Below are 23707 nucleotides of genomic sequence, written 5' to 3'. Positions count from 1 at the left end.
AAGTTCCATCTTGAAAGCTTCGATCTGGACATGCACAGTCAGTCCGTCTGTACTAACGTCAGGTGACCGACCAGTTGACCAGTCAGACGAATCAAGGACAGCAAGGCTGTACCCTGAAGACCATAAGGCACTATTCTTCGCTGAAGGATGAGTGTCTGGACTGCCTGGGCGATTCAAGCTAAGCAAACCTTGGGGGGTGTATCAACGCAACCCAACGTCGTTAGCGAATCAACTCCTGAGCCACTCCTGACTCGAGCTTCTGGTGCCAGGAGAAAGGAGCGAGGAGCAAAAAGGCGATTCAGTCCCGAAGGACGAATGCCTGACAGTCCAACCTGGTCTCATGTTAAACGATCATCGGGGGTGTATAAACGCAACCGACTTCGTCAACAAGAAACTCAGGGCTACTATATGTCTCCTGATCTCGCACGAGTGTCTGACTCCGAGAAAACAGGTGAGACAAAAAGTAGATGGTGAGCGAGTTTCGAGATTTCACAGAACTCAAAGATCGTGAAGGGCTTTGTTGTTTGACAGAAGCAAATCTCTGAGCCCAAAGGCCGTCAACAACATATTTGCGTATTCTTTAATAGTTGTGACTGCCAGCTTATCCCATTCTTCAAACGGAAAGGGAAGACTGCAATCTTATGCTGTCAACATCTCGATAGTCTGAACGTAGTCAGACTCAGAGCGGAGAGGTTATAGGTACCTTTCGTGTTAAAGGAGACCGACTCTCTCGGAAAAGGTCCTTGGAAGGACGTGACCTCTGTGAATCTAGGGTCTTGAAGGCCAACATGGGGCGATTAGCGTCATTGTCGCTCCCTGTGATGATATAAATCATCTTATTAACATTTCTAAGCGATTGAAAAAGGGGAAAAGAGACTAACATCCATCCCCGTTCAATATCATAAGGATGGCGTTTAATGTTTACCGACGGTCCCGGATCGCAATAAGGGAGCAGAGAAGAAGAAGCCTCTTCGTCCTCAACCTAGCGAAGAGATGAATGAAAGGACGTCCCTAAAGTCTCCACAACTCTCAACATACTTCTAAAGAAAGATTCCACTCGGAAGTCAGTAGTTGCTGCCTTCGATCGAGACGATTCGAACGGACTTTTGCAATCCTGTAACGAACCTCTAGAGGATCGTTCCATTCTACGCCTGTTGTTATAATAGGCTCTTTCTCGTAAACCCAAACCGGGACCGAGAGAAGATACTTCCTAAGATATGAGAGAGCTGTGGAAGATCAGAGTTGATATGGACCATGGTTCCAAAAACTCGTTTCGAGGACTGGAGGGACGACTGAATTGCTTCCACTTCTTTCAGATTATGATCCAGGACATCTGAAACCCTCTCCAGATGTCCTGCACCTTCTTTCTATCACCTCAAGAGATACTTAACGCACCGAGAGATGTTCAGAATCATTCCTAGATCTTTAATAAAATTTCAGTTTCCCGGTAGGAAAAAACTGTAGAGGTCTGAATTGCAGTCTATTCAGGGAAACAAACTTCTTTAGGAAGGAAATGGTCCCCAGCAAGCTCATCCATTCCCTCACACAGTATGTTTACTTCCCTAATAAGGCTGCGCTTTGCCTAAGCAAGAGAGCATATAATAGTGCAATGTTGTGGTAGACTCGTAGTCCTATACCGTGCGGTAACGAGCACCGAAAGGAGTAAGATATCTCTGTAGAACATATTAAGGCCAAACGAATGCAATGTTTATTCATTCATGTAAGAAATCCCCTCAATCTTAGGCTAAAGTCCGTGATTGTAGGGCAGAGATACAGTTCGTCAGTCAATCCCGCATGAGAGAGAGAGACGTAACTGCCAGCACAGAGATACGGTTAGTCAGTCAATCCCGCAGAAGAGAGAGACTTAACCTACCGCGCATGACAGCGAACGAGTTGGTACTGGCTCGTTTGGACTGGAGGAGAAGACAGTGACAGCAGCAGCTTACGATCGTCCGTCATAGTCGTCTCTTAACTTTATGCCTGGGTTGCCAGCTACCTATTCTATGAAGAAAAAGGTCCGTTATTTTTAGCATAAAGAGACTCTCAAGCTGGTATATTTAAGCGAAACAGAAAACGCTAAATATATAGATGCGTTTGTGTCGTCAGAACACTACCATACAACGGTAAAAGATAAATCGGAAACTCCTGGAAGGCTGCAGGGAGTAACGATTAAATGTCCTTAAAATGGACCATAGACCTCTCGGTTGCCATCCGAAGAGGTAACTACAGCAAGCGTATATGACTTGAACCAACCAGAAATAAAATAACGCAAGGCAAAATATGAAATTATATCACAATAAAGTTTGTTCATACTTACCTGGCAGACATATGTATAGCTGAATTCGGAAATACAGCTACATACATATCTGACAGGCAAGTTTCATGAACAAAACTTAGGAGAATCGAAGCAGTCAGCTCAAGCTTCTTATGTCATTGGACATAAGGGTTCATTGACGTAGTCTACAAGTCTATTTCTTGTACGAGTCTGCGAATGACGAATGAGAGCTCTTCCGAATCTTGTCAATAAGAGCTTATTCGCTTACGCAATATCAAGTTAATGAGATGTTTGTCAATGAGAACTAACCCATTTACGGGACAAAGAGATATTTTGTCAATGAGGGGATACCACTTACTTGACAAAACGATAGTATATTGTCAATGGGGGAAAGTCACTGAATTGACAAAACGTAATCCAGGAAGTCGAGCATTTTATTTTCCGATTCCGTCTCAAACGAGGAAGGGGCAAGAATCCTGTTAAGAGACTGGGCTTACGTCAGGTAGAACGACGATGTTCAATTCGGCAGCGTAGTCCCGACTAGGAACTAACAAAATCTATCATCTGAAAAGCCCTTTCAGATGGGCTAAAAAGCTGGCAAAATTATCCTGGGAAGAGGAAGAAACTCTCCAACCAGCTTCCTCTCCCGTATCACAACTAATGCCTGCTAAAGCTTAAAATTTATTGGCAGTATGGCAAAGGCAGTCCTGTCTTGCGCTTTCCTGAAGAGCGTACTTTTGATGAGTGCCTTTGCAAGAATCCTACTGAACGTTGCCGAGAGTCCTGACGTGCAGGACATCGAGCCTTTATAACCCGTAACTGCCTTATCGCAAAGTCTTGACTGCGGTAGTGGCAACTTAAATTTATTGGCAGAATGGCAAAGCTTGCGGTAGAGCAAACGAGAATTTCCCTTGAGCTTTCCTTAACTCCATCCACCTATGCGAAATGCAATATTAATTGACAGAGACCTCTTGAATTCACGAAACCCGATGTCTTGCTGGGTTTCGAAGAAGAAGTTGTCTGTTCACTTTAAGCTTACTCCGAAGCACTGCCTACTTCACATTCTTTGCAGGTGAGGTAGAAGGTATCATCGAAGGTAGAGGTAAAAATTCTTTAAGCCCAAATCTGAAACAAGAGCTTGAAGAGTTCAACAGAAACGTTCAGCCAGGCGACACACCTGGCGTGCGCTGGTGCACGCTCGGCGTCCACTGGAGCGCGCTCGGCGTCCACTGGCGCGCGCTTGGCGTGCACCCGCGCGCCCCTGGCTTGGGCGTCCGCTCTCAAAAGCTTACTGCTACTATGACTTCTTTTACGTATTTCTCGGTGGAAAGACGGACACGAGTTCAGGCGACGTTCGCCTTCTTACTTCTCACTGAAACGCATAACGAGAGAGAGAGAGAGAGAGGACGTGAAGCGTCCTCTTCTATAAAGCTTCTATTTAGAGGGCGCGAGTCCATCCGAAAGCTCCAACCCCTGCGCGGGGAGGACGCTTCGGAGGACGAGAAGCAATCCTTCAGGATTCGTGCACGTGCACGCACTTAGGCAGTCTGGGGATTTTCATCAGAAACTGCCGAAGGCACGCCAGATCGGTGGGGGTTCCTCGTAACCCTCCTTCGGCTTTCGACATGCTCTCTCCCTGGTTCTGGGAGTCAAGCAGAGGTCCCGGCCTAGAGCGAAACGAGGCCGATCTGACGCACCCTCCACTACACAAGGGGTATCACTGCACTTCTGCACTTCACTTTTACTCTCTAAAGCAAGCACTTTCGATTCTAAGTTACGAATCGAAGGAGTATCAGAGAAAGGGCAATTTCTCTACAGACACTGCTTAGGGCCCGAAGGCAACACTGCAGGGTTAGGAGTAACAATTACAGAAGTAGCACTTCACAGCAATGAAGGAGAGCGAGCATCTCTCGTAGACATATACATAGCCCGTAGGCCATACTACAGGGTTATGCAAAATAAAGTCTACAGGAAGGTTAGCAGGTTCACTACCCTGACTTTTGTTACTGATTAATTGCGTACATACGAATCATACGTCTTCCTTACGGAATTAGACATGTTTACTGTTTAATTGCGTACATACGAATCATACGTCTTCCTTACGGAATAGACAAAGTCTCACACTCCTTACATGACAAATCTCAACAAAGAAGCAAGACCCATACCCCTCGTACATACCAAGTGCGAATCTACCGAAGCTTTCGGTAGCCACACCCTATCTTTGCAGACAACCCCGTCTGAAACTAGCCTAACTAGATTCAGATATTTTATGCAAAAATGAATCAAATTCAAATCAATTTAAGATAGCGTATGCCTAGCCACAAATCCAAGTAAATAAATCAAAAGACAATTAGGATACTTAGCGGCAATGAAGTTTCCAAAATCCTAAGACGGAGGTACTGAAAACAGGTGTTTTCAGCACCGGCGACAGAAAAATTATGAATAGAAAATGGGAATGATTCCTGATACCCGCCTCCCAGCGGCGGGAATGGGTACTAACCACCTGACTCCCACTGCGTGTGTCGTAAGTGTTTAAATTTCTGTCGGATTCGGAAAAATACAGCTATATATATATCTGACAGGTAAGTTTCATGAACAAAAGTTATTACTTGTATCTATGCAGAAACATGCCATGCATGCTTTCCAGAAGTTTCAGCCAATTATTTTTACAAATAATGAAGATATAGCGGTTTTTAAATTATGACGTCATCGTAACTGCGTCGTCTGTATGACTGAGTTTGACAGAATAGTTTTTGCGTGTTTATTTTTGCATATACAGGCAGTCCCCAGGTTACAACGGAGATTCCGTTCTTGAGACGCGTCGTAAGCCGAAAATAGTCTAAGCCGGAACATCGTCAAAAATCCTAAGAAAACCTTACTTTTAATGCTTTGGGTGCATTGAAAACTATGTAAACTGCATTCTTATGGCATTTTTCATCAAAAAAACCTTCAAATATTGATTATTTTTCATTTTCGATGTCATATTTCATCTCCCAGATGAGCGTTGTAGGCGCCATAACCCTGGAAATAACGTCTATTGACAAGCGTCGTAACCTCGGAACGTCATAAGCCGACACCGTCGTAACCCAGGGACTGCCTGTCTACAAGGATTTTTTCCGATTTTTTTTTGAGATTCTCATACATCTGGTAGCAATGAAAGGTAGTGTTAGAGGAGAGCTGCTCAGAGTGGCTATTTATAGGCGAGAGCCGCAAGACTCAGAGAATGACTCAGTTACGCCACAGACGTCAAAGGAGTTACATGTACTTCGTCACTTGCGTTTGGTCACTAGCTATTTACGTTGTTTTTATAACTTCTTAGTGAACTTATAAAAGTACAAATAAAGTAATTATAATAATGCTGTTTTGACTTTTATAAGAAAAAAGCGAAATTTGCATAGCAAATCTTTGGGAGCTCATAACTCAAAAACATACTTATGTGCATGTCGGTAGCCATTACTCGGTTATTTATTATCCAATTTTAGAGAGAAAGATATCATTGGAAAGAAGAATAAAAATCCCGTAATTCTGTGTGACAGAATTTTGATTTCTTTCTTCTTCTTTTTTTTTTTTTTTTTTTTTTTAGATTTTTTGAGTGATAGACTTAAAAAAAAAAAAAAAAAAAAAAAAAAAAATCATGAAAAAAAACAAAAACAAAAATCAAAATTCTGGCACACAGAATTGTTCCGTATATAAAGAAGTTTTTATGGTATGATTTTCAATACAACTGATGTCATATTAGCGGAGAAATCTTTACCAATTTTTTTTTTTTAAATCATAATTTTTGCTAATAAAACTAAAAGTGTTTGCTCAAATGACTTGAAATTTTTACATGATGAAGGTATTATATATATCTAAAACATATATGAAAATTATCTATTTTGCGTAATAAATAAAAAAAATAGACATCATAGCGGATGGTCCCCTTAACCACTGTAGGTTTAGTGACATCACGGAGCTCTTCATAAATATTTTTTTTCTTGTGAATGAATATTCATTTATAAAAAAAATTATTTCCTGTACTGATTACAGTATCATACTGTAATATTAATGTAATCACATCAAAATAATGTAATCATTGCAAACTAAAGTGTATTTTGTCTTTTGAAACACGCTTTCCCCAAGGAATTATTCTTGGAATAGGATTTTTATTATGAAGATATGCTAATAATAAGGTAAAAATCACTATCACTCTCCCTAAAGCAGACAACATGTGAGCCAGCAAACATGAGTGCCAAACCACCAAACAACTCATCCGGAGAACGAGCCGAACCCAAACCAGAGAGGCAGCTGATAGAGGTGGCGAAGGTCACAGACCTTGGTCATGAGACACGTCATGGTTCCCTGTCTTAGGAGAACAACCACAGCCCAGGGGCAGTCCACAAGGTAACTTGCAGACAGATGTCAGGCTTTTACATCTCTCTAGGGGTTAAGCAGAAAATGGCTGACCATCATGGGGGGGATTTTCCTCCTGAACCACATAGAGAGCAAAAATAGGCAGAGGAGGAGGCCAAAGGAAAAGACTGAATAGACTTACAGTGTGCCCCAGTGAATTGTCTACATAATCTATTGGCCTCTAGCATCTTCCAATACTTAACAAAATTGTTATCCTCTCATCAGATCTACACATTAAGAAAACAACACTCGTGCCTCAACAGCTAGGCTAACATGCATAGTTATCATGTACAACCAAAACAATTGGTTTCCACAAACTCTTTCCAATACAGCCTAATCCTTTCCCTAAACCATTTCCTATACAGCCTAATGCTTTCACCTCTGCTAGTTGTAGATGACATAATGCAAGACAAGAAAACAAGCACAATACCGTATAAGAGAAAATTGGTGAGATGATATCAAAATTATTACTAAAGCTGCTTCACACCATCCAATAAGAACACAAAATGGAGAATTTTGACAAAAATGCAAATATTCCAAGGCCATCTGAAGGGAAGCAGGTGATTACAGAGACAGTCCTAGTGGGTCCGCCTAGCATTAATTTTTTATATTGTTAGCCGATTGCACCTAGTGGCGGGAAGATTTAAGCCAACTTGAACAGTAGGTAACACTCATGAAAATTTAAAACAGTTATATAATACAGTTTGCCATTCATATATACAATGTATCATTAATTGCACAGAGGAAGGTAGTAGAGGAACTTCTGAAATCTTATGGGATATTGGATGAAGGGAAGGAGTGACTACCTGGAGTACATTGCTGATATGGTCTACTATAACATACTACAGGGTGTTTTGCCTGAAAATGTGGCAGAAGCCCTGTACGATGTCATCAATTCAAGATGAGTGCCACTATGTAGATGCTCATAGATTTTCATCTATAACTCGTTTTAGAGTTAACCTATAAAAATTTTCACCAATAATGATTTGTTCAATATAAAAAAAAAAGTGTAAGAACTTTATTTTCATAAATCCTGCAGTTTGCGAGCTAAAACCAATTTTTGTAATTTTTATGCCATATATATCCTACTTCTCATTGCATTTCTATTAGTAACTAACATCAAAATTATTATATGACTAATGTGATTGAAAAATAATCTGTTCACCATATAATAAAGAACCTAGCACGCAAAGAGCTATTTTTTTTATATTATCTCCTGCAGTGTTGCCAGATAGGGCTACAATCAGCAGATAAGACAACACTGGTCTTCTGTCATTCATACACAAGTACTTACAGCGGCCCCAAAAAGTAACTTATTTTTGTGTTCCATGCTTATAATTGTTTTTCCCAGCAAAACCACAAGGAAGCAGAAAAAACAGACCAATGCAGGACAGAAATCACATGAGAACAATATAATATAATTTACTATGCATAGCATGGAAAGGATTTCTTGGACAGTTGAAATGAACATCAAAGGACAATCTTGTATCATTGTAGGAGAATAAATTTTCAACTTGTTCTCCAGTTAGAAAAATATTATTTGCTGTGAATATGTTTAGTGTGTTTAGTTTTTAAGTATACTTGAGAAAAGAAGTGCTTAAATGTGATGTACATCTAAATCGCTTTCTTCATTAATTCTTTTCCATAATGTCAAAGTGTCCACATATTGTTTGTCATAGCTAGCTTGAGTGCAGGTTTGTATAAGCCTAGATCCAACGAAACAACTATTTTGGCCTCAGGAGTTGCATGTGATGTAATTTTTTCAAGTTTTGACTTATTTAGAAGTTTATTTGATTTCATCATCACTTTTGGTTTCATGTAGTGCATCTGAACTTGTATCCATGAACACCTTTTCAATGACATTTGGATTGCCGGTCAATGGCAGGAGCCATAATCCAAATTACATCCTCTGCCCCGTAGGACTCTTAACATATTTTTCTCTACAACATTACTGTTTTGGTTGATTATGGGATTCTCTAGTTTGCATCCATGTAACACTGAGCTCTTCACTCAAGAATAAACTAGCACAGTTTACACAAACTTGTTATTATTCTGTCTATCATTGCCTTATTATTACAATAGGTTATGGGCCAGGAAGAGTACCAAAGGTTGGCAGAAGGACTCATGGACAATAGTAGCAGCTGTCATGTGATTTGACTAAAGAACTGTGCATGTTATAGGCGAGAAAATGAGTGATTACTGTATTGTTTTGTGCCACATGTTGTGAACCACTAAATGACTCGGACTGAGTGGGTGTGTCAAGTTGTGAACTGACTGTCAAAATGTTGGTCAATTTGGTGACTGTGGAGTTACTGTATAGTGACTGTGGTGTCAGCAGTGAACTCTGTAGCCTAGTGTATCATGTTAGTGTGTAAACAGCAAGTGGCAGGGCAAGCATGACAGTTGGACATGTCAACATTGTTCAACTCGAAGACAGCAACTTTGCTACCTGGATAATACAATGTAAAATGACTCTCAAGAAAGAAGGGTTGTGGGGGCTGGCTGATGGTAGCGAGTCGCCCCCACCTCAGGCTGCCGCTGGAGAAGATAATGCAGCATAAGAGAAGTACATTGTGAGGCAGGACAAGGCCGTTGTCATCATATTATTAACCCCTCGCCACTTGCCTGTTGCATTGCTGTAAGTATTTCAATCATCACTTGCTCCCACTAAATTTCATGTTATTCATGTATATCAATTAATAGTTTTTACCACATTGGCAAAAAATACAAAAAGATATAATAAGGATATTGGAAAAAAAAGAGGAATATTTAGTGGAAAAAGTAATTGCAGAAATAGAAACAGTTATAAAGTAGTAGAAATAAAGTAGCAGAAAAAATAGTAAAGTATTAGTAAAATATAGTTCAGTAATAGTAATAGCAGTATTAGTTTTTTCATGGAAACAGTTAGTCCTAGGTTTCATACAAAAACAGCATATACGTATATCAATGAATGTTTACATCATTGGTAATGACAAAATATGATAGATGTTATAATAGATATAATAATAATAATAATAATAATAATAATAATAATAATAACAAAATTGTCATCATCCTTCTCAGATAATAGCCCGAGGTGCACTGGCATGTGTTTGACAATACCCCTCCTAATATCCCATATGGCAATGACGTCACGACGTTCATTGGATGTTCCCTGGCTAGAATGAATAGTGGGTGGAGCTTCAGCACCTCTCATACACAATTCTATGTCTGAAACCCGTTCAAGCTAAAGAAAACAGCTTTGCTTTTTGAGGAGGGATGAAAAGATGTATATGTGTATGTCACAGTCTTTTATTACTGGACCGTAAAATATATACATGTGTACGTCCCAGTGGCAAAGGGGTAAAGAGAGGACCCCTTGCTGCTGTACCTGCTGGGTGTGGGAACTGTTGCAAGGCCATTTTCCAAAAACAGACATGGGCAAATAAGCTGGCGTTACATCGTCGACTGCACGTGTTGTGACTGGCAGATGGGGAACCCGTGGAGAACACACAAAACCCATGACCGAGGTCTTCAATGATCTCACTGTCATCGGGGACCCACTCTATGAGGAAGACAGTCGTCCATCTGCTGGCGAGTCTCCCTGACTCGTTCGGTATGCTTGTGACTGCTCTGGAGGCCTTACCAGATGTGCCAGCTATGGAGACTGTGACTGAGTGGTTGCATCATGAGGAGCTAAAGGTGAATGACAAAAAGGGCAGTGATTCAAATCAAGCACTAGCTTCGCAGAGTTGGCATGGCCCAACATGCTACAAGTGTCAACAGAAGGGCCATGCCAAGAAAAACTGTCCAGAGCTGAACCAGAAGGGCCCTGGTCAAGCTCAGGGAAGTTGTCAAAACCTGGGAAATCAAAAGGCAAGGCCTACAAAGTTAGCTCTCGAAGGGATGGTGTAAGCGAAGATGAGTTAGTATTCTTTGCTCAGCATGCGCCGTCATCCAACACTAGACTGGTTGGATCATGGATTGTGCATTCGGGTGCCACAGCTCATGTGTCATGAGGAGCTGTTTATCGAATTGCATATTACTAAACCCTTGGATGTGATATTAGATGGCCATGTGCTTAAAGCCAGGGGTATTGGATGTGTCACTCTGAATGTGAATCTATCCAACAGCAAGTCGAGGGTGTGCAAGTCGCTAATGGCAAGAATCACAGGACTCCCCTTTCCGAAAGTGGCTAAATGTGCCAGTGAACTGTTTGAACTCATGCATAGCGACGTATGAGGGAAAATCCCTTAGTCCCTTGGCGGAGCTCAGTATTTCCTGACTTTCATTGATGACTGTCCTTGGTACACTTTGGTATATTTCCTCAAAAACAAGGAAGAAATGTTCGAGAAATTTGTGGAATGGAAGTCACTTGTTGAGAAGTCTGGCAAGGTGGTGAAAAGACTACGTACTGACAATGGTGGGGAATATACTTCCAAGTTCTTTGAGTCCTACCTCAAGAAGGAGGGCATTTTGCATGAGGTGAGTACTGAAAACCCAGGAGCAAAATTGGGTGGCCAAAAGAATGAATCGGACACTGGTGGGGTCTACTAGATCCATGTTACGAGATTTCCCTCAGACACTGTGGGCCGAGTCTCGGGCAACTGCTGTGTATTTGCGTAATAGGAGCCTTATGCCATACCAACACTTTCCAACTCCTCCTCTAAAGGATTTTTTATCTCTCTCTAGTTTTCATTTGTGCTTCATTCAGTCCATGGTCCGATGGAATTTTTCCTTAACACTTCTATTTTTCCCTTTGTTGACACATTGTCATCATGGATGAATTCATTCGGTTAAAGCAATAATTAGTAGCTTGAATTGAAACCATTTTATTCCATCCTCTCGCCATGGTTATATTTCAGTTGTAACATTAATAAAATGAAGAAGATCCCGATGGTGAAGCAAAAATCTCCATCTCACCACTTATTCACTCTTACAGATCACACCCACACTGAGCACACTCAGAGAAAGAAAATTAACAAGAAAAATGAAAGTGAAATGGATAAAAACAGGCAAACTGAAACCGGCTTTAAATCAGATAGACAGTAAACACGTCCTATCTTAAAGGCGGTAGAAAAATAACTGGTGGGTCACGGGACGCCAAGGGCATTCTGGGTACTGCATGCCCCGTGACCTGGTATAGATGCCAATAGTTCCTAGATCTCATAAGTTTAATTTTAATTCTACCGGTTTCCAGCTTGGCGCTAGTAAATCCTAAGGTTAAGACCTAAGGTTTGTTCCGTATATGAACAATGTACATTTCAACACAGTGACATGCGATATCCTTTGCATGAGGGTCTGCTGGACTGGTGCAATCACTCAAGACAAATTTTTAATATTTCATTGCTAGATAAATCAACTTTTTTCCTGGGAATTCCAGCTGAATCAGTTTCTTTGTGTTCCTTCTTTACTGCATGTTATGCTTGGGTGTATGTGATCTTGTTAGCTTCTGCCTGCATCTTCCTAGCTATAGGAAAATGATGGTTCAAACTCTTACTCTTCATACATCCTTTTACTTCGATCCATGTTAGCTTTGTAGTTTTGTGAGTACATTCTTTGTAGCAGTCTGAATGCCATGGGCATCTTCATCTTTCAGTTATTGGGGGGTGATAAGTCCCCTAAATGCCACCCAATATTCACATATTTCAAATAATTTCAGTCTGTTCTCTTTTTGCTCACAATCTAATACTTTTTCAAAGTTCTTTGGGATTACTGAAGTTTTTTTTTCCCCTCATAAGATGCAGTAAGTAGTCTGTGAGTGAAGGGTTTGCTCATTTAGCTGATGGTGGTAGGTTTACTTTTAGAACACTTTCAATGTACATCACAGTTCAAACATTACTTTTTTCAAGTACTTAAAACTAAACTCACTGAACATATTTGGAGCAAATAATATTTTTCTAACTGGAGAAAAAATTGAAAATTTACTTTCGTACCATATATGATCATGGTTTTGCTGGGAAAAACAATTATAAGCATGGAACACAAAAATAAGTGACATTTTTGGGGACGCTGTAACTACTAGTACAGTTATTGGTGGACTCGGTTAATGGCGATCCGATTTTCTGGCGCTTGTCTAATGCCATAAAATCGGTGATTAATGGCGCCATAAAGGCCAAATTCAGTTATCAGCTCTAAAAGGTGCAGATAATAAGGGTTATGGCGCCATAACATACCTAACAGAGGCACCATTAATTGCCAAGTTTCAGTTAATGGCAGTTTTTGCTCATCCGCACCCACTGAGAACGAAACCCCCGCTGATAACCAGGGACTACCTATGTACAAATGACAAAAGACCAGAGTTGTCTTATCTGCTGATTGTAGCCCCCTATCTGGCAACACTGCGGAAGATAATTACGTAAAAATAGCTCTGTGTGCTAGGTTCTTTATTATATGGTGACCAAATTATTTTTCAATCACATGAGTCATATAGTAACTTTCATGTCAATTACTAATGAAAATGCAATGAGAAGTAGGATGGTATATATAACAGAAAAATTACAAACATTGGTTATAGCTTGCAAACTGTAGGATTTATGAAAATAAAGCCCTTACACTTTTATACTTTTTTTTTATATAATAATCATTACTGGTGAAAATGTTTTATAGGCTAACTCTAAAACGAGTTATAGATGAAAGTCTATGGGCATCTACATAGTGGTGGCCATCTTGGATTGATGATGTCATACAGGGGTTCTGCTACATTGTCAGCCAAAACACCTGGTAGTACGTTATAGTAGACCATATCAGCAATGTATTAGAGGTAGTCAGTCCTTCCCTTCAACCAAAATCCCACAAAGAGAGAATTTGTGACATATGCTCTTCTAATAAGGATAAAAACCAATCAGTAAAACAGTTAACATATCCATCATCAACAAACAAGTAGGAAACTTTCTGAGCACATTAAAATCTCCTCGTTCACACAGAAGAATCAAGGAGTTAGCGAAAGGTTTTTTGAGTCATTCACAGACATCTGATCAAGAAAAAGTGTAAAAGTACTTCTGGATCCAAGGAACCTAACTAATTATCATTGGCGAGTATTTCACATACACTCAAATGCTACATATTCCAATCCTGGAGAAAACCTGCAAAAGTGTTTGTTAAATTATTTATGCAACATATGTTTTCAAGCTCTTATGTGTATATTAAATAACATTAATAATAAAAATAATTTCTCTCAATCTCTCTTTTACCGAGATGAGAGAATTTCTATGGTACATGTATGTACGATGTTCATTAATATTTACAAATAATAATAATACTAATAATAATAATAATAATAATTTGTTTCATTAAAAGTGATTGCTGCCTCAGCTGCATTAATCTTATACAGGTTCCTCTCTATTTTTCTAATTATTGCTTTCTCATTGATGCTTAAACTGGTGAGCAACGCACCGAAGGTTGACATATCTCAATTAGGTCAAACGATTGGATTTTATTGGTAAAAAATTTCAGTGGGGGTAGTCAAATTTTCGGGTATATCCCGTATAGTTTATTGCAGATAGAATTGATGTTAAATTCTATTTCTTTTCTATTCTTTCAATTCTTTCCGGACGTTTCGTCTGAATAAACCTCAGACATCCTCTTGGACGGAGGTGGGTGAAGGACTGAAGTGAGAGGGTGAGTCCAGCTGCTTATATTGCCATGGCGCAGCGGAGGGGCGGCGTGCCGCTGCCTTTTCATTGGCTAGTGCGTGGGGAGCTGCCTTTTTCATTGCCTGCCTGGCTGCGGGTTCAAGCCAGCTCCCGATCGCATGCTCAGCAGACTCGCCGATCTTCTCAGCTGCATATCCTCACGCCGGGATTTATTCTGATTGGGTAAAGGCCGCATGATGTCACTGCTGGTATTATTCATGGTATTAATGTCGTCTTCGGTCGTATTTTCTTCTTGAATTGGGGCGTTTTCGGGCGGCGATATGGTGATGTTTGCCGTTACTGGAGTGTTCCTTTGCATGCAGGTCGGGAGCAAAAAGGCCTCCTGTGTCGTGTTCATGGAGGGCTTTTGTTCCTGGATGAATAACGCCCCCAGGAGGCGCAGACAGTGAGGGTCGGGTGCTCTCCCTATTATCCTCATGTTACGGATAATGCAGTTGCGGGAGATTGTGTCTCGGTGGGCGGTGAGGGCATGGCTCTTGATAGCCCCTTCTTGGGCGTGACAGGAGATTCTCTTGGCAAGACGCATGGTAGTCATTCCAATGTACTTCCCAGGACCTCCTCGGGCAGGCATATGTATTGGTATGCTACGTTCGTCTGCTTGAGGGGGTCTCCTGATGGCGGTGAGGGGTTATTTTTCATGATAAGGTATCTTGTTTTCCAGTTTTTGTAGTATATTATAAGGTCCACTATCTTGCCTTCTTCAATGGGGAGGATGTTCTCCTTAATGATCTTCTTCATCGCCTTCTCCTCCTTACGGTATTGAGTGCATGAAGGCCTTATAATATATCTTGATGTTCTTGGTGGGGCGGGGTCGTAGGTCTTCTTCCTCGTTCGAGTACCATCTTTCGAGGGCGGTGCGCACTTCTCGATTGATGAGCTTATTAGAATATCCGAGAAGTGTGCACCGCCCTTGAAAGATGGTACTCGAACGAGGAAGAAGACCTACGACCCGGCCCCACCGAGAACATCAAGATATATTATAAGGCCTTCATGCACTCAAAAATACCGCGAGGAGGAGAAGGCGATGAAGAAGATCATTAAGGAGAACATCCTCCCCATTGATTGTTTTTTGTTTTTGTTTGTTTGTATGGTGCTTTTACGTTGCATGGAACCAGTGGTTATTCAGCAACGGGACCAACAGCTTTACGTGACTTCCGAACCACGTCGAGAGTGAACTTCTATCACCAGAAATACATATCTCTCACTCCTCAACGGAATGGCCGAGAATCGAACCCGCGACCACCAAGGTGGAACGCTAATACCATACCAACTACACCACTGAGGCACTCCTCCCCATTGAAGAAGGCAAGATAGTAGACCTTATAATATACTACAAAAACCGGAAAACAAGAGACCTTATTAGGAATAATAACCCCTCACCGCCATCAGGGGTTATATTGAAAGTTAAATTTTATATTAAATGCTTTATACTTTTATTTACTTTGTCGAATATGGTTATCATTAAACTATATGTTGTAAATGAAAATATTTTTTAATACAGATTAACTTGTAAGGCAGAGTAGGCCATCGAATCCAAGTATAAACTAGACAGTCAGTCAGTTCGAAGTACGAGCATTTGTTCGACAAAAAATACAAAATTTTCTCTAAAATTTAGTTTGAAAAATGGAAAGTTCAACATACGAAACGGTTGACAAATGAGGTACCAATGTACTTTAAAGACAATGCTTTCATTGGAGCCAGCAAATATTTTCTTGAATTCTTCTTCTGTTACAGTGTCATCATATTTTTCATTATTGCTATTGCTATCTCCATTTGGTAAAGAGAGATGAAAGAATAGAAATGAATGGTTATTGTACTGTTTGCTAGTTTTAGTGGTTGAAGAGATATTAAAGAATAGAAATGTATGATTAATATACTGTTTGCTAATTACCATAGATATAGAGGGGAGAGATTGGACAAACAAGTGACCATCGCATGCATGTAAGGCACCATTGTTATGCGATGATTCTGAGAAATGGCAGGGGCAGCAACTGCAGAGACTAGCAGCAACAAAGCCACTTCTGGCACCTGGTGCTGGGCCATCAACTATGTTCCATTCAGAAACAGGATCACACAAGTAAAGGGGATCATCATATTTCACGAGATAGTGACAATTTTTCTTTCATGAAAATCTTTATAGCCAAATTGGAACAACCTCAAGTAACATGTGTTAGATGACAGTCAACTTCCAGTCAACTATACTCCTGCTTTTTGAGCTAATAATAAAATAATGAATGTTGTAATAAGCTTTTTATCAAAGCCTATTTGACATTAAATTTATGTAGCCTAATAAATTAGCATGTAGGGTTACTGTCAGTCCATATAACAATGGTCAAGTCTGAATTTTCCCTACTACTAGTACTACAATGTACATAGTATCATGAGGCCTAGTCCTGGGCCTGTTGCAGTTCACTTTAAGGAAAGCTATACAACATTCACCCAACATGTTCGATAAAACAGAAATGCAACTAGCCCACAGATTAAAAAGTAATACCAAATGTGCCACCTTTCTGGATTCCACTCCACTACTGGTCAAATAAAAAGCAAAGGGGACATTTTATGGTATAGGACCCAAAACATAGCCTTAACTAACAATATAAAAAGATAGTCTTGCTTAATTCTTATTTACCTATTTGGATAAACAATGACTACATAAAAACTTTCTTACCTCGCTTTTCTAAATTGGATTCCCTTGTGTGATCAGGACTGGGAGTCTGAGGTGGAGAGGAATACTGGGAGGAAGAAGGTGATGAATCTGAAGAATGTGAAGCTACCTTAGTGGGACCATTCCTTTGGATGCCCTTCTTAAATCCACGATTGCTGCTACTTGAGCTGCTACTGGAGCTGCTGCAACTGCTGCTACTGCTGCTACTACCCCCTCTGCTACTGCTGCCTGATATGATAGGGGCTCCTGATTGTGGAGGAGTTGGCTTTAAATGGGCAAAAGAGTTCAACCCAGGAAGATAGAATGGTCGCTGAGCAGCATACGCGGCTGGAGGAACGTATGGATGGCTTCCAGGTCCAGCTCCTCCACCAACAAAAGGGTAAAAGTAAGTTTGTGGATGATACTGGCCTCCTGGGGGTACCATGGGGACTAGTCCGCCATTACTAGGTGGAGGAACAGCGATGCTTCCAGATGATGAGTAAACTGGTAAACTGACATTACTAACTAATGAATGCGAGCCACTGCTTGTTGTGATGGACAAGACATTCCCTGAAGAACCACAATACCCTGTTCCATTCATTGGTATAGTGGTTGGTGTTGTTACAGAAATACTGCTACTCATAGATGAACTGGCTTTACAACTAGACCCACTGCTGCTTGTGAAATACATCTGTAATAAAAAAGGAAATTAATAGAGACAGACATACAACAATGAATGATCTAATCTTTGTTATTTTTGTATGCGAAAATTTATCAAAATTAATAATACATCCATACTGAATACACTGACACCTCAAATCAAGGGATCACACTATTGGCTTCATTAATCACTGAATACATCATGTCAAGGAAACAAAAATATATTTTGTGCATTGTTTTGGCTTCAAGTTTGTGCAATATTTTTCTGGTGTTAAAAGTTCTAACTGAAATATAAATTTTAGTTACATAATGTAATGTACTCACTGTACATTATTAAATTTTACAACAACTTGGAGTTACGACAACATGAAAAGAGAGAGAGAGAGAGAGAGAGAGAGAGAGAGAGAGAGAGAGAGAGAGAGAGAGAGAGAGAGAGAGAGAGAGAGAGAGAGAGAAACTGAAGATAAAAATATTGCCAAAGATGGCCAAAAGAAAGGCTATTTAGTGCCATAATCTAGCATAGTCTAGGTTTTGAAAACCTTGAAATCTATGGCTAAAACAATAAATAAGGCTTTAATATACTTTGTAAAGAAAAGCTATACAGCTGAACCTCTTAAAGTTGGCATTCTATGGTCTGGGACCTCCCCTGGTTGGCTTGATTCAGCCTCCATTAGTTTGTTGTGTGGCCGAACGGGTGGCGCCACGTTTGTTTACAACTCCAAGACGTAATAATTATGCCATATCACCTTTGTTTTAGTGTGATTAATTCTTAGTCATGAAAACAAAATGTGTGATGTCAAACGTGTTTTCTATATTAATTTGAAAATAAATATATTTTTTTAAATATTCCCCTTGAGACGTCTCTACCAATTCATACCTTTTAATCAAAACAATGAGACATTTTGCATGCACGAATTCCTTACTCTAGTATGCTTGAAAGACTTACATGTAATAGTTTGATAATTTTTTTTATACAACTGTGTATTTACATACGTATTCGATGTCACCCATGAGATCAGATGATAACTAGAGTTAAGAAGTGCAAGCATATATCTTTACCAATGCTAGAAAATGCTTATCCCCATAGCAAATAGTTTAGTGTTCACTTTTCTCAATAGATGGCGTTGTGCTTTGTTTACATTTTGACAATGACATTCAAATGGCCCGTGATCACCTAAATTCATTATTTTTTTTTCATCTCACTACCATCTACAATAAAAATAAATTAAAAAAACTAATAGCAATAATTATGAAATGCCTAATTTAGAATATGAAAGTCTCTGTGCAGATTATGAGAAGAGTTTAGCACTGTACTGACTTACTAGTAGGCTAACTCGGGAATGTAGGCTAAATGTGTTAAATAAAGTACACTATTCTAAGAAAATTATACACTATGAAGTTATAAAATGATGAAGTTATATATGAGCAATAAAATGATAAAAAGCATTGTCAGAACTTTGCCAAGTAGTAGGCTGTCTGAAATTATACTCTGTTTTTTTCCATTTGTCCATCTGCCTGTGGTAACTGCGTCCCGGGCTTTAAATAGTTACGCTATGTGTACGTTTTAGGTAAATAAAAGGATATCTGGGTGTACATTTGCAATTGAAAAGTGTTTTAATAATTTACTGTATGCGAATTACACCGTTAATATTCGTAATAGGATATTGTTTATAGCCCGGGATGCAGTGTTACCATGCGCAAACAAACACCACAGGCGGATGGACAGATGGAAAAAACAGAGTATAGTTCTGTGTGTATGTGACTGAAAATTGATGCTATTAGTAGAAATAAAAAGAAAAAAATCCAATACAAAACAACTCAATCTCTCTCTCACTTATAGATAGAATTCCTTATTTGGATACTTACTATCAAAGATAACTTATATCTCCACACGGATTCCAACCACCACACTGTGGTGGTTGGAATCATTGTTTCTTTGCATGAAATTAAATAATTGTTTTTTTATCGTGTTTTCATTTGTGAATGAGCCCCTGATAAAGAATATAAGAAGAAAAAATAGAAAACTCTGCCAGTTTGAAGAACAAAGGGCTCTTGGTCGGGATGCCGTTGAGTTGGATATATAAAGTTGATGGGCTCTTGGCTCAGTTGGATTCCTTAAATATAGGAAGTTGTAGAAAAGGATAAATCACCTTAAAAAGGGACAGAAAAGAAAAGAAAAGAGTAAGACTGGTTGAGGTGAATCAAGGAAGTGAAAAAGGTTTAATTAAGAAGTTGATGTTGATAATGAAAAACTATGAAGTAAAGAATATAACTAATGTTTTCTGACTAACTGACAGCAAGGCTTCATTAAGAAGTTGATGCTGAGTGAAAAAACTATGAATTAGTAAAGGAATATAATTGTTTTTCTGATTTACTGACAACAAGGTTAACTTAGGTTAAGGTTCTCCTAACAGTTAGGAAGTCAACACTATAGAGTTAGGGTTAGGAATTAGGTTTACATTCTAAAGGGGGTTGTAGTAGTGTTTACAGTAAATTAACAAAGAAGGATAAGTTTGAAGAATTTATGGTGATAAGGAAAAATGAAGTTTACACTGTAGTACAGTCCAACCTCTTAAATCTGGAAACCTTGGGACCAGGCCACTGCTGGACCACAGAAACTCCCGGAATATAGAATACATCCCAATAAAACGAAGCCTTTAGGTAATTTCACATACAAATATACTAGTTTCCGACTTAGTCTGTTTTACTAGCTACATTCTGACAATGCTTACTATTATTTTATTACTCATATATTTTAACTTCATCATTTTATAACTTTATACTGTATCACTTTTTTTTAAATAGTGTACTTTAACGTAGTTTGCCTACATTCCCAAGTTAGCCTACCCAACTGGAAGTCTAATTACAGTACTAAACTTCTCAGAATCTGCACATTATCATCGGTGACATTCACATCCAAATTTTGTAGCTTCATAATTATCGCTATTAGCTTCTATGTTTATTTTTACTGTAGAGGATAGAGATGAAAAAAACAATGAATGGATGAATTTAGGCGATAACTGTACATTTGAATGTTCCTGTAAAAAAAAAAAAAAAAAAAAAAAAAAAAAAAAAAAAGTAAACAAAGCACACTGGCACCATTTATTGAGGAAAATGAGCAATAAACTATTCGCTACTGAAATAAAAGATTTTCTAGCATGGATAAAGATTTATGCTTGCACTTCTTGCCTCTAGCATCATATAATCTCGTTGGTAGCATACCGAATAGGTAAATACGTACACAGTTACATAAAAATGATCAAATCTGTCTCTCAAGCACATATGGAGTAAGGAATTTGTGCTTGACAAATGTCTCATTGTTTTGATTAAAAGTTAAAAGGTTTGGCCTGGTTGAGCCTTCTCAAATGGAATATTTAAAAAAAATATATTTACAGGCCGCTCGCAGATAACGGCGCAACCACTTAGCGGCGAATCGGTTTTATGGCTGTTGTCAAAAATATTTATTAAAAAATAAGACATTGTAAGATGTTTTAACGGAACCATTTTTGGTTAACAGCGCCGCTATGTCTAACGAGTTCATACATTTTTAGAAATGCCGTTCAGATGATAAATGTTATGCAAATGATATTAACCCTTAAACGCTGAAGCGGTAAAAAAAAAAGTGTCTCTCGTGTGCCGGAGGTGTTTCAGAGTGAGCGAGGAAGCGGAAAAAATATTTTTTTCAAAAAATCACAGCGCGCTTAGTTTACAAGATTAAGAGTTCATTTTTGGCTCCTTTTTTGTCATTGGCTGAAGTTTAGTATGCAACCATCAGAAATGAAAAAAATTATCATTATCATAAATAAATAATGCGATATATGATAGCGCAATAAAAAAATTTCATATATAATTGTATTCAAATCGCGCTGTGCGCAAAACGGTTAAAGGTAACAAGTTACTTTTTTATTCGTTGTAATGTACACTAAATTGCAATCATTTTGGTATATAACACATTGTAAAACGATAAATGCAACACAAGAGAAAATATTATCACAAAATAATGCATGAATTCGTAACGCGCGGACGTAAACAAATATTTTTTTCAAAAATTCACCATAAATCTAAATATTGTCCTAGAGACTTCCAATTTCTTTCAAAATGAAGACAAATGATTGAATATTACTATACTATAAGAGTATTAGCTTATAATTGCAGTTTTCAACCATATCTGACGAGTTAAAGTTGACCGAATGTCGAATTTTTTTATATATATATTTTTTATATGCAATTATTTTGGAAATAAGAAAAGCTACAGCCTTCAAATATTTTTCGTTTTATTCTACATGAAATTGCGCACATTTTCATATATAAAACTCTATGAAATGCCTAATATAAAATGGAGCAAATATTCCGAGAATGGGACGTACGCATTTCGGAGATTTGTGGCGGAGAATCCGCGCGCGGAGGGAAGGAAAGATTTTTTTTAAAATTCACCATAAATCTAAATATTTTGCTAGAGACTCCGAATTTGTTTCAAGATGAAGATAAATGACTGAATATTACTAGACTGTAAGAGTTTTAGCTTACAATTGCGTTTTTCGACCATTTCGGTAGAGTCAAATTTGACCGAACGTGGTTTTTTTTTCTATTTATTGTGATTTATATGCAAATATTTCAAAAATGAGAAAAGCTACAACCTTCAATTATTTTTTGTTGTATTCTACATGAAATTGCGCACATTTACATATATAAAACTTTATGTAACGGCTAATTTAAAATGGTGCAAACATTACCACAATCGCAAGTATGATTTTTTCGGAAGAGTTACCGCGCGGACGTAAAGAAAATGTTATTTTTTTCATAATTTCACCATAAATCAAAATATTGTCCTAGAGACTTCCAATTTGTTGCAAAATGAAGGTAAATGCTTGAATATTACTAGAATATACGCGTTTTAGCTTACAATTGCGTTTTTCGACCATTTCGGTGGAGTCAAAGTTGACCGAAGGTTGAAATTTTGGCAATTATCGTTATTTATATGAAAATATCTCAAAACTGATAAAAGCTACAACCATGGGTTGTTTTTAGTTGTATTGTGCATGAAATGGCGCACATTTCCATATATAAAACTATATAACGGCTAATATTAAAATGGTGCAAACATTATCACAATCGCATGTATGATTTTTTTCGGAAGAGTTACCGCGCAGACGTAAGGAAAAAGTTTTTTCATAAATTCACCATAAATCAAAATATTGTGCTAGAGACTTCCAATTAGTTGCAAAATTAAGGTAAATGATTGAATATTACTAAAATATAAGAGTCTTATCTTACAATTGCGTTTTTCAACCATTTCGGTAGAGTCAAAGTTGACCGAAGGTTGAAATTTTGGCAATTATTATTTATATAAAAATATCTCAAAACTGATAAAAGCTACAATCATGAGTATTTTATTGTTGTATTCTACATAAAAATGCGCACATTTTCATATATAATACTTCATGTAACGGCTAATTTACAATGGTACAAAAATTATGTCAAAGTGACGAAATAATTTCCGAGATGTGTCACAGATACTTTTTAGTGCGGCAAGAAAGAAATTCACGCTTGCGCGCCTGCGTAACGATTGTAAACAAAACAACACCTTAATCCGTGAACTCCCTGCATCCCCCAAGGCGCGTGATTCAAAAGTTTTAGGCTGGTATGCCTATAAGTATTTTTCTGCGAATTTTAAAAAAACTTTTGTAAGTCGACGTAAAATATGTCCAGTCGGCACACGAGACAAAAAATGTCAACTTAAAATACGTCCAGTCGGCAGTAAAGGGTTAACAAATTTTATGGAGTTATTACATAGGTATTAGGGTAAAATATATGCCTCTGAAGCTGTTCTATGCCAAAAATATCGAGTTACATAAATGCAAATTTAGCTATGGATGTGTCGATTTATGAATGTTCATGCTTGTGTGTTTAAAATGTGTATGAAAATGTATTATGTATAGGGTATTTTGATTTCTGCAGAGAAATATGAAACTACCCTTCACGTTATCAAAGAGGGTGTTTTTCATGTTCTTTCTTGCGAGCCTCAGCCTGCCACTCTTCCAAAAATATAGATAAAATAGAGCAAATTCAGCGATCAATGTGTCAATTTTATTTGAAACTGCC

The 23707-nt window shown here is 38.5% G+C and overlaps 1 protein-coding gene across 1 annotated transcript in view; it reads right to left on the bottom strand.

Moving 5' to 3' along the window:
* The window catches only part of LOC135221928 (mucin-2-like), a 176394-nt gene that overhangs the window by 17461 nt on the left and 135226 nt on the right, over window positions 1-23707 (bottom strand). Inside the window, exon 7 of the mRNA XM_064259952.1 lies at window positions 16970-17636. Within this exon, the coding sequence (XP_064116022.1) occupies window positions 16970-17636 (667 nt within the window). The remainder of the gene's footprint in view (window positions 1-16969; window positions 17637-23707) is intronic.

This window comes from Macrobrachium nipponense, chromosome 3 (assembly GCF_015104395.2).
Source record: "Macrobrachium nipponense isolate FS-2020 chromosome 3, ASM1510439v2, whole genome shotgun sequence".
NCBI lineage: Eukaryota > Metazoa > Arthropoda > Malacostraca > Decapoda > Palaemonidae > Macrobrachium > Macrobrachium nipponense.
Note: the sequence above shows the minus strand (reverse complement) of the source record. Positions and strands in the feature narration are given on the sequence as shown.